The 12,312-nt window shown below is 37.8% G+C and overlaps 1 protein-coding gene and 3 non-coding genes across 6 annotated transcripts in view; 3 read left to right on the top strand and 1 right to left on the bottom strand.

Moving 5' to 3' along the window:
- Positions 1-816: 816 nt before the first annotated feature.
- Positions 817-888, top strand: trnae-cuc (transfer RNA glutamic acid (anticodon CUC)). Its single transcript has one exon. It is a non-coding gene; the product is annotated as a tRNA-Glu (tRNA).
- Positions 889-1,153: 265 nt separating this feature from the next.
- trnae-cuc (transfer RNA glutamic acid (anticodon CUC)) lies at positions 1,154-1,225 on the top strand. The gene has a single exon. It is a non-coding gene; the product is annotated as a tRNA-Glu (tRNA).
- Positions 1,226-3,832: 2,607 nt separating this feature from the next.
- trnae-uuc (transfer RNA glutamic acid (anticodon UUC)) lies at positions 3,833-3,904 on the top strand. Its single transcript has one exon. It is a non-coding gene; the product is annotated as a tRNA-Glu (tRNA).
- Positions 3,905-6,147: 2,243 nt separating this feature from the next.
- unc5cb (unc-5 netrin receptor Cb) overlaps positions 6,148-12,312 on the bottom strand; it is a 107,567-nt gene continuing 101,402 nt past the window's right edge. For all 3 annotated transcript variants that reach the window (XM_034096533.1, XM_034096534.1, XM_034096535.1), the window contains 5 exons: positions 11,563-11,796; positions 10,781-10,930; positions 10,514-10,678; positions 9,294-9,472; positions 6,148-7,982 (listed from right to left, as the gene is read on the bottom strand). In XM_034096533.1, the coding sequence (XP_033952424.1) occupies positions 7,823-7,982; positions 9,294-9,472; positions 10,514-10,678; positions 10,781-10,930; positions 11,563-11,796 (888 nt within the window). In that variant the 3' untranslated portion in view covers positions 6,148-7,822. The remainder of the gene's footprint in view (positions 7,983-9,293; positions 9,473-10,513; positions 10,679-10,780; positions 10,931-11,562; positions 11,797-12,312) is intronic.

Genomic DNA, 12,312 nt, shown 5'->3' with positions numbered 1-12,312 from the left:
GTCCCATATGGTCTAGCCGTCAGGATTCCTGGTTCTCACCGATGTGGCCCGGGATCAACTCCAGGTATGGGAATAGGATTTGTATTAGAATAGTTTAGTTTGTCAAAAATATGCAAAAACAATATATTTTTGTATCTCGAAAATATGCAAATAAATAACAATTAATATGTCCCATATGGTCTAGCCGTCAGGATTCCTGGTTCTCACCCATGTGGCCCGGGTTCAACTCCCGGTATGGGAATGGGATAATTATTAATATAGTTTAGTTTGTCTAAAATATGCAAAATACCACATAGTATACTATCTTGAAAACATGCAAAAAAACAACAATAAACATATCCCATATGGTCTAGCCGTCAGGATTCCTGGTTCTCACCGATGTGGCCCGGGATCAACTCCAGGTATGGGAATAGGATTTTTATTAGATTAGTTTAGTTTGTCAAAAATATGAAAAAACGATATATTTTGGTATCTCGAAAATATGCAAACAAATAGCAATTAACATGTCCCATATGGTCTAGCGGTTAGGATTCCTGGTTTTCACAAAGGTGGCCCGGGTATGGGAATAGGATAATAATTAGTATAGTTTAGTTTGTCTAAAATATGCCAAATACCACATAGTATACAGTACTATCTTGAAAACATGCAAAAAAACAATAATAAACATGTCCCATATGGTCTAGCGGTTAGGATTCCTGGTTCAACTCCCGGTATGGGAATAGGATAATAATTAGTATAGTTTAGTTTGTCTAAAATATGCAAAATACCACATAGTATAGTTTCTCGAAAATATGCAAAAAAACAACAATTAACATGTCCCATATGGTCTAGCGGTTAGGATTCCTGGTTCTCACCCAGGTGGCCCGGGTTCAACTCCCGGTATGGGAATAGGTTTTTTATTAGATTAGTTTAATTTGCCAAAAATATGCAAAAACGATATATTTTGGTATCTCGAAAATATGCAAAAAAATAACAATTAATATGTCCCATATGGTCTAGCCGTCAGGATTCCTGGTTCTCACCCATGTGGCCCGGGTTCAACTCCCGATATGGGAATAGGATAATTATTAGTATAGTTTCGTTTGTCTAAAATATGCAAAATACCACATAGTATAGTTTCTCGAAAATATGCAAAAAAACAACAATTAACATGTCCCATATGGTCTAGCGGTTAGGATTCCTGGTTCTCACCCAGGTCGCCCGGGTTCAACTCCCGGTATGGGAATAGGTTTTTTATTAGATTAGTTTAGTTTGTCAAAAATATGCAAAAACGATATATTTTGGTATCTCGAAAATATGCAAAAAAATTTACAATTAACATGTCCCATATGGTCTAGCCGTCAGGATTCCTGGTTCTCACCCATCTGGTCCGGGTTCAACTCCCGGTATGGGAATAGGATAATTATTAGTATAGTTTAGTTTGTCTAAAATATGCAAAATACCACATAGTATACAGTACTATCTTGAAAACATGCAAAAAAACATCAATAAACATGTCCCATATGGTCTAGCGGTTAGGATTCCTGGATCTCACCCAGGTGGCCCGGGTTCAACTCCCGGTATGGGAATAGGATAATTATTAATTTAGTTTGTCTAAAATATGCAAAATACCACATAGTATAGTTTTACGAAAATATGCAAAAAAAAACAATTAACATGTCCCATATGGTCTAGCGGTTAAGATTCCTGGTTCTCACCCAGGTGGCCTTGTTTCAACTCCCGGTATGGGAATAGGATTTGTATTAGAATAGTTTAGTTTGTCAAAAATATGCAAAAACGATATATTTTGGTAACTCGAAAATATGCAAAAAAATAACAATTAATATGTCCCATATGGTCTAGCCATCAGGATTCCTGGTTCTCACCCATGTGGCCCGGGTTCAACTCCCGGTATGGGAATAGGATAATTATTAATATAGTTTAGTTTGTCTAAACTATGCAAAATACCACATAGTATAGTTTCTCGAAAATATGTATATAAAAACATGTCCCATATGGTCTAGCGGTTAAGATTCCTGGTTCTCACCCAGGTGGCCTGTTTTAGTTTGTCTAAATTATGCAAAATACCACATAGTATAGTTTCTCGAAAAGATGCGACAAAACAACAATTAACATGTCCCATATGGTCTAGCCGTCAGGATTCCTGGTTCTCACCGATGTGGCCCGGGATCAACTCCAGGTATGGGAATAGGATTTTTATTAGATTAGTTTAGTTTGTCAGAAATATGCAAAAGCGATATATTTTGGTATCTCGAAAATATGCAAAAAATAAACAATTAACATGTCCCATGTGGTCTAGCCGTCAGGATTCATGGTTCTCACCCATGTGGCCCGGGTTCAACTCCCGGTATGGGAATAGGATAATTATTAGTATCGTTTAGTTTGTCTAAGATATGCAAAATACAACATAGTGTAGTTTCTCAAAAATATGCGAAAAAACAACAATTAACATGTCCCATATGGTCTAGCCGTCAGGATTCCTGGGGGGTATACTACGAAGCAGGATTTTCGCTTAGCCGGCTAACTTCATGGAAAACTCCGGCTTTCCGGTCCTACGAAGCTGGTTCTCTTTTTAGCGGGCTAGATCTCCATGGTAACTTATTCTGTGCCGCTAACCTGCTCCGGAGCAGTTAGGTTGCAGGCTAAGAGATCAACTCAGTGAAAGCACCGCCTGCTGACCAATCAGAGCTCAGTGTGCGGAGTTTAAAGCAATCAAGTCATATTACAGGAGAAAGGAAATACAGAAAAACTACCGTTGCAGGAAAGACGGCCGGCAAAAATCACTGACTCTGTGAACGTGAAAAAGAATAGAATATCACCTCCCATCTTCAGAGCAATCTGACTATTATAACATTAGCGTTAAGAAAGCTTACTTAAATTATATATTCCACAACATAAGTACACTGAGTGCAGACGTCGATGTGTCCCATTATCATTCATATCATATCACTTCATAATGTATCATATATCTGCTTATCTGAGTCAGCTTCTTGAGCCGTATCTGGCCGTGCAACACTCACAGTGTCACATACTGTATGCGGAAGTATTATTTTAAGCAACACATTAAGTTGACGAAACACTCAAGACAAATGAAATTAAAGTCAGATCGTGTTTTAGACGGGGCAGTGATATCATAAACCTGTTAATGTACGCATTCAAACACTTTTTCTTTTGCCAGCTGTATTCACCTTGCAGGTGCAGCTATGTGGCTTGTATCCTGGATAAAGTGTTTAAGTCATGGATGTTTAAAGTTTAACTTCTTCATATTTGACTAGTATTAAAGTTCACTTTTCATTCAGGAAGTATGACGCTGCGCTGTCAGTGCGCTTCTCCATGTTTGTGATTGGTCGAATGCTCTAAATACCACCCCTTTCATGTGAACGTGCACCCAACTAGATAGGACATGGCTGGTTTGAGCGATCCACTTGATAACCAGCGTCGTAGTACAGTTTAGCGACAGGGCGTATGTTTTGGATTAGGCCAACCGGCTAACTCAAACATATCCAGGTTAGGAAAATCCAGCTTCGTTACAGTCCTCCGGTGGCCCTGGTTCAACTCCCGGTATGGGAATAGGATAGTAATTAGTATAGTTTAGTTTGTCTAAATTATGCAAAATACCAGTATAGTTTCTCGAAAAGATGCGAAAAAACAACAATTAACATGTCCCATATGGTCTAGCCGTCAGGATTCCTGGTTCTCACCCATGTGGCCCGAGATAAACTCCAGGTATAGGAATAGGAATTTTATTAGATTAGTTTAGTTTGTCAAAAATATGCAAAAACGATATATTTTGGTATCTCCAAAAAATTCAAAAAAAATAACAACTAACATGTCCCATATGGTCTAGCGGTTAGGATTCCTGGTTTTCACCCAGGTGCCCTGGGTTCAACTCCCGGTATGGGAATAGGATAATAATTATTATAGTTTAGTTTGTCTAAATTATGCAAAATACCATAGTTTCTCGAAAATATGCAAAAAAACAACAATTAACATGTCCCATATGGTCTAGCGGTTAGGATTCCTGGTTTTCACCCAGGTGGACTGGGTTCAACTCCTGGTATGGGAACAGGATATTTATTAGTTTAGTATGTCTAAAATATGCAAAATACCACATAGTATAGTATCTCGAAAATATCCAAAAAAAACAAAAATTAACATGTCCCATGTGGTCTTGCGGTTAGGATTCCTGGTTCTCACCCAGGTGGCCCGGTTTCAACTCCTGTTATGGATACAGGATATTTATTAGTATAGTTCAGTATGTCTAAAATATGCAAAAAATGACATAGTAGCCTATAGTGTGTTAAAAATATGTCAAAGAATTGCATAGTATGCTATGTTGAAAAATATGCAAAAAACTACGTAGTAGTATGCCAAAAAACATGGAAAAAAGGCATGAAAAGGCAAGTCTTAAACACGTTACATTAATTTCATATTCTTAATGCTAAATGATTCAAGTCCAAAAAGCATAACCCATAATGTCAAATTCTTAAGATTGCTACGTGTATGGGAACAGGATATATATCAGCGTCTGCTCAAGATTGTGAGAAAAATCAGATAATGAAAATATGAGTCAATGTGTAATCAAAACATATCCTCAAAAATGTCACAGTATAGTATGTTTTAAAAAAGGTTGTAGTATAGTAAGTGGAAAAATTACAAGAAGCCCTGGCTTAGTGTGTCGACAAAAAGTCCTAGTATAGCAAGTATTAAAAAGTCAGAGCAAATTATATCATAAGGTCATATAAGGTCGTATGTCAAAAAATATGGAAAAAGTCATAGTATAGCAAGTGTAGCAAGTATTACAAAATCAGAGTATACAGTACCAAATATTAAAAAGTAATCGTATAGTATGTCAATAAACTCATAGAATTGTATGGGAAAAAATATGGAAAAAGTCATAATATGTTATCACGGAAAAAATGCTATGGTCTTTGTATAGAATGTTGAAAAATAGTCATAGTATATATAGTATGTTGAACATTGAATGTAAAAAGTCACATAATTTGATAAAAGATTGTCATAGTATTTTATGTCCAAAAGAGATGTTTTGACATCACTGGTGAGCTGTCACCCCAGCTTTGTGATCTGCTCTAGTTGGTAGACTTGGTGAAGGTGGCTCTCTGCCGCTTTATCGCCTCACAGCTCTGAGGGTGAAGAGGACCCTGTTGGAGATGTTAGAGAGCCAATACATCAAACTGTGACAGAGAGTGAGGATCTCATCACCAGAGAGCTGTCACTAACACTTACATTGGCCATTGGAGGAAGGAGGGGAGACTGTGACCGAAAGGACAATAGAAATTGACAGCGAGGATGAGCGATGGAGATAGGAAGGAAGCCATAAAAATGAGAGGCAAAATATTTATTATGACACTGGATATCTGCTTCCCATTGTCTGAGCCACCCCTGCCTCAGTATTCTGAGAAGGCTGAGTGGTTGTATGATGCAAGAGAGGAGCACTTAATTCCCTGTGATTTGTTCTGAATTGAGGAAACTCCTGCCCTGTCCTACATGTATATAGCAGTATTCTATGTGCAGTTTTTTTGACTTTTATTGTAATTATATTATTACTTATATTATTAATTATATTATACATATCTCTTCTTTTGACTCAATATCTGAAAACTCTATCCATGGTGCCATTCATCCAAAGGAAAAAACCTTGATCGTGATTAATTATAAAACATTCGAGCAAAAAACTATTTTCCTTTATAGAATTCAAATGTAGATTTAATTTCAATATTAAAAAAGACCTCTGCCTTAACATTTGTCCTTGAGTAATTTGGTAATTTGGATTGTCCTCTTTTCATCATCTCTTCTTTCTGCTCACAATTAATTTATACATAATTTTACAGAAATCGACTGATAATTATTACATTGCTGGATGTTATAACATGTTTTTGATGATTTATCTGTGTAAAGAATACAGTATGTCCTGTCCACTCTACCACTATGGCATGTGCCTTGTTTAATCCGTGTATATGTTATTAATGAGAGTGGATCTGGAGGACATTACCCAATAAAAACGACTACAGTACAGTATGTGTATGAAGGCTTGTCTATTCATGTTGAATGCTGCTGTAAGATTCATGTTATAGTTTCTTAATGCAAACAAATGAAATCCTCGTGTTCTGTTTTCAATGTTGCATATAAATATAATTTATTATTAGTCTTAAAAATTCTTTCTTACACTTTGTACAGTAACATGACAGATGAAATGCAAGCAGTTTGCGAGGAACATCATGAGTGCCAGAAACAGACAGGCTACATTATCACTATACACAATAATAATCATGAAGCTGAATAGCAACTAGGGAATGCAAAAGGCTAGCCCACTGAGAATGTAAAGATTGTTTCAGAAAGATGCAAAGTTTGCATAGATGGCTTTACGAAAACTGGGACAACTGCCATAAAAAAAAATCCAATACCAATTGAGAACGCTTGAACAGTACTGTTGCATGAAAGGAATGTTGTGTTTACAACTGTCACTATTTTTTTTAATCCCACAGTCAGTGTCATAACATTGATGGCTTCTGATATTAATGTACAAACACAGAAGTTTAAATCTCTGTTCTCCAAACGGATGACTCATTCAGTTCTGAACACAGGAAATACAATTGAAAAAAGAAAGTGTTATGAACAATGTTAGATTTTTAGATTATCATTTGACCTCATACACTGTATGTCAATTATTTGGTAAAAAGCAGTGGTATTCAGTTGCATTGGTCCTACAAAAATATACTTATATGTTTCCCTTTTCTAAAGTATTTTCCCCTCCTTTCTGCCAGCATCAGGTTCCTTGAATGTAGGCAATATCACCTTGAACAACCTACAAATCCTCCACATCTGTCATGAATTTTACTCAGTCGAGGGAAATAGTCTTAGTCACCCTCTATTAAAGGGTGATATACTGATGTAATGAGCTAAATTGCCCGATAACAAACATGCAAAGAAAGTCAATAAAAATCATTACCAATGCAACTTATCAAAAGAATATTTTAAAGATCTAAAAAAAATCATGTAAAATAAGCACACATAATTGAAAATCAATAATTATACATGACATGAATAAAAAGTATTAAGAGTAGTTACGACAGCGACACTAAAGCTGTAAAATGGTTACATCATTGATTTCCTTCTGTACATGTAAATAAGTCATTACTGCAAGAGTCCACCGGGAGGTGCTATGATACAGTCAAACATGATGGAAACAAAATGTGAGGACACTGCAAAATATTCCATAACAGGCAGCATAAAATACAAAAAAAGATATGTATAAATAGGCATATTATTAAATACTATGTTATCACAGAACATATCCTCATCCATGGAGTTGCTATGGAGATTGGCTTTGGAGAGTGAGAGATGATTCCTCTGATCCAAGCCTTGCCTCTTTGACCTTTTATAGCGTCTCACTACTTACTCAACTTGTCTATAGCAAGGGCATCATCCATATATCCGCACAGTCCATCAAAAAAAAAAAAAACCGGACAGCTGTTTCCAGGGAAACTAGAGCCGAAAATATCAGGTTGTTGAACCAGAAAGGGAGACATAAATGACAGAGATTCTTGTTTACCCTCCAAGTTTGTACAACCTTTGTTGCCAAGGTTTAACTGGGTCATGGCTGAGTAGACCTGGCTGTTTATTTTTTCCTACTTCTCTGAGTGTGCACACACACCCACCCACACACAGTATCTGTAAGCGTGCATGTGCATATGTCATTGTGATTTGTCAAATGACTCGCCAGCTTTCCTGCGTCCCCCTCTCTTATCTTCTTTTATGTCTTCTTGCTCCCAGGAGTGTCACACTCCCTGGTGGGCAGATGTCAGTGTTCAGTCGCTAAAGGAACAAGGCTGTCATGTCGCCCCATCTCCTCCAGCACCTGGGCCAATCGACCGAGGTTGCCATCAGGAAAATGCTGCGCCTCCCACAAGTCCAGGATGACTCCTGTAGGACTGGATTTGGTGGCAAAGTAGTTAAGATACCTGTGTGAAGAATTGTGACAAGAGACAGGAATGAGTCAGAAATAAGTAGCAAAGGGTTAACAGAGATTAGTAGGTTTACTTGAATCATAAGGTGGGACATGGCAAGTCTCCTAACATGATTTGAAAAATGATTTCAATCGTTTTTAGCTTTGCAATCTGTAGAAATATTTTCTAATGCAAACCATTTAAGACTCATTTTCAATGTTTTGCTCCATTACTCTCTACAGTCAGCCATCTCTCTCTCTCTTAGTCAAATGGTTGAACATTGGAAAAAGGTGCTCTTTAAGGATTTCAAGTAAATTAAGTTTCTTGCAATAAACTGGGCACAAAATAAATGTATATAAAGTTAAGAAAAACAGTGGGGAGACTATGCAAAATATCTGCTAATTGAGTCGCTTTAAGAAACTGAATAAATAAATACATTGAAATAACTTATAGCGAATTTGTGCTGGAAATTATGATTTTAAAAGCCCATCTTTCACAAAGCGTTCACCCAGTTTTTAATATTCAAAATAAACACTTATAAATCCTTTAGTTTATATGTGAAAACAAATCTAAATGGAAACTAATGAGCCATATTTATACTCTTCTGTTCTGTATTTATCATCACTGTGAGTGAGAGGTTGGTTCAAGTCTCCCTGCTCGCTTCTTCGCTCCCGCCACACTCTGTCAGTGGCTTCGTCAATCTGCAGCTGCTGCCTGTGATAAGGCCTCCCCGCTGAGCTGGGACCTTATAAATGAACACTCACAGTATCTCTATCACACACACATAAGACTATCAAAGACTCATGGGTGACGATTTGAAAGGAGAAGTGTCATTCTGTCTTTGTCTTTGTCTTTGTCTCTCTCTCTCTCTCTCTCTCTCTCTCTCTCTCTCTCTCTCTCTCTCTCTCTCTCTCTCTCTCTCTCTCTCTCTCTCTCTCTGTCCGTCTCAGTTCAGTCAAACTCAATTAATCTCAATTCAGCAGATGCCTATCAAAATGAGTCACATTCCCACAAAAAAGTCAAAATCAAATCAAAACAGTCTAGTTATCTACGGTTTATTTTCCTGCGTGATATCTTCCCTACTTCTAATGAAAAAAGCACAAGGCAGTGCAACCCACACCATGATGAAGAACAGGGAGGTTGTGTATGTTTGTTTATTTCTAAAACAAATCTATGTTATTCCTTCAGTTCATTTCTTTATTTTTTTATAACATTTCTAATGGATGATTAATGAAAGCCTGCTACTGTGGCAATACTAAAACCGCTTAGGGCCTAAATCAGATTGTAACTCCTTTTTCTCTCGGACCGCCTTGGTACCCTACCCACCTGTCAAGGTTTAGTTTGTGGGCAAACATCCTCCAGTCGTTTCCCCGGGTCTGCGGTGCATCCAGACTGCCACACAACTTCTGTCGGATAGAGACGGGGATGCGGAAGGCAATGGGCCCCACCAGTGTGGTGATGTTGCTGGCGGGGTCCAGCAGAGATGTGTCAATACTCTGGGAATTCTGCAGAGAGAGGAGGATGAAGGTGAGACACACTTTTTTTGAAAGCATATACATAATTGAATACCATCATGTAGCTGAACATCGATTCGTAGTACGGAAAAATGTTATTCGTGGTTTGTGTAAAAAGTAAAAATTATTCATTGTTGTCATACATTTATCGACATGAGCAAATTCTTTATTAGGATCCCCATTAGCACGAGCATGAGCATTGGCTAATCTTCCTGGGGTCGTCACACACACTGTCAAACATACATAAAACAAAACTAAAACAAAACAGCTCATAATTTCATGCAATTTACAATGCTATATGAAGTGAAAACTAAAATGGTCATCCAATTTTAGCCATCATAAGGCCAAACAAAAAAATACAAATAATTGTACATATTAATAAATACAGAGCCAAAGGCACAGTCCAATTATACTTTATAATACTGAGATACCTTTTTATCAAGCTTTTAAATTGTACATGAGAATTTCCATGAATGATATGGATGGGTAAAGAATTCCAGCTGACGAGCGAGTGATTTTGAAATATATTTTGACATTAGGTGATGGAGGTCTGGCTACAGAAACCATAACAAGACCCAGAGACTAAATGAATCAAAGCACCGCTCTGCAGTGCATGTACTGCAATTCATCTCATTACTGAGCACAAAGACCGAATGCTCCGCCATCCCTCAAGCTCTATCCACCTGGCCAGATGGCCTTTGTGAAACAAGCGCTGCAAGACTTGAGTTTGATTATCCCCCCTCTGCTCTGCAATTGCCTGTAATAGGCAGGAGCCCCCATTTTCCTCCATCTTAGTCTTTGTGGACATGTCAGCAAATAGGACATGCAGAAGAGGTTAAAATCACCACAACAAGTTAAGAAAGAGTATTGTTTCGAAGGAAATGCATTATCTTTATTGTTCCGTTTCCTCTCATACATTTCAACTTAGCTGTTCCTTATTGTGATCTATTGCATGTATATGTAGAATCATTCTTTATGCTGTTATAAATCAAATACGTGTTTAGTCTATATTTAGGCATGTGTAAACCCTACCTCTGACAGTGTAGTGTCCAGCTGAAAAATCTGTCCTTCTCCTTCCACCTGGCGCACGCATATCTTACAGGCCAGGTCCACAGTGCTGGAAGAAAACCGCTCCAGGGTAAAGCAACAGTGGAGGTTCCTCTGTGAGCCGCTCCACACTTGCTGAAAGGAAAGCTCCTGCAGAGAGGTGAAAAGGGTCGTATTTTTACTCAGCTTTCAGAGAGCATGTGGAAATGTTTAAGTCCTATTTTTCGGAAAAAGGCTTTATGACTAGTTTACCTGGTACTTGGCTAAGAGTTTGCTCTTCCACAACGTGTGAGGGACATCGTGGATGGAAAGTCTCAGGTTGTGGGTGCTGTCTTTAAAGCTGAGAGTCTTTGGTTCATCTAACAATTTCCCCCCCATTTGCTTCTCCATCTGCAGTACCTCCTGAAAACACAAACACACACTTGTTAAGGATATTAAACCCTGTATATTGACCCCAAAACAAATGTGTCTTCTGTTATGTTGTAAACACTCTTTTCTTGCTTGAATGTAATCTTCAAATTAAATGTTTTTATCATACATTCATCATTTTCCTTCAGGCTTTATGAAGCTGAATATTGACCTGCAATCTGAAACCATCTTCAATGTCCTTTCAGCAGGATCACTATCACTTCTCATTACCCATTCCCAAACTTAATAACCGTGTTTAATATCCCCGCTCGGTATAATAATCCGTCCTCATCTTTCCTGTAGGTGGATGAGGTATTGAACAAAAGGAGACAACAAGGAATAAAGGTGTCTTTTTTTGTGTTAGCGCAGCAGATATATCTTTCTAGCACTAAGGAGCAGCTTTTCAAATGCAAGTGCTTGTCTCCCCTTATTTTGACACGCCAACACGAATATTTCTTATTCTGCCTCCCACAGTTAATCTGTTGCCTGTGCTTACACACTTACTCGAAATAAGATGGTCACAAACATCATTAGTGCTCACAAACACATTTAGTTTCTGCTACATCCCCTTTTGCAAACATAGAGACAAAAGAGGAATACACACATGCAACCTGCTGATTATTTACCTTGAGTGAGTCCTGTGTGTCGTCCAGGCAGTACACTCTGATGTGATACTCCATGGCGGGGCAGGTCACAGGGCCAAAGATGGCTAGTTGCAGGCGCTTGGTGGTTGAGGCGCTGAGAGATTGGCCCACCAGACAGGAAGTACCCAGCGTCTCTGTCAGGATATGGCAGGACTCGTCCCCCATTTGGATATAACACGGCGTGGTGAAATTCTCTTCTCCTACCACCACCACATCCTACATGCGGACAGAGAGAAAGAAAATGAAAAAAGTGAGGAAGATAATAAGCGGCAAAACAGAAAAAAAACTATTATATAAAAGAAAAAGATGAAAACAAAAGTAGCAATTATAATGTTTCTCCCTCAAGTGCTGTCTTTTCATTTGTTAGCAAGTGAGTAAAGCCATTTATCGCATGTTCTTCAACATATAATAAAACATTTTGTTTTATTCCTGGAAATATGACTAATCAATCTATTTAGTCTACACAGAGTAATTTCAAAAACCCCTACATTAATTGAAATAATACCCATTTCATCAAACATAAACAAACAAATTCACAAATTGTTCCCTAATTTACACGTGTTGGAGCCAAGCAGAATTTTATTTGATTTAGTGCCTAAATGTATTTAATGCATAACAACACTGCATTTAAAACTCAATTTGTCACATTTGTAATTATTATACTGTTCAAGGGTACTTGCCTTTAACTCAGTATGTATATAAAATCTTTTTTTTGGATAATACTCAGAGCTA

This window comes from Pseudochaenichthys georgianus, chromosome 12, assembly GCF_902827115.2.
Source record: "Pseudochaenichthys georgianus chromosome 12, fPseGeo1.2, whole genome shotgun sequence".
Lineage (NCBI taxonomy): Eukaryota > Metazoa > Chordata > Actinopteri > Perciformes > Channichthyidae > Pseudochaenichthys > Pseudochaenichthys georgianus.
The sequence above is the reverse complement of the archived record's forward strand: the minus strand, read 5'-3'. Positions and strand labels throughout refer to the sequence as shown.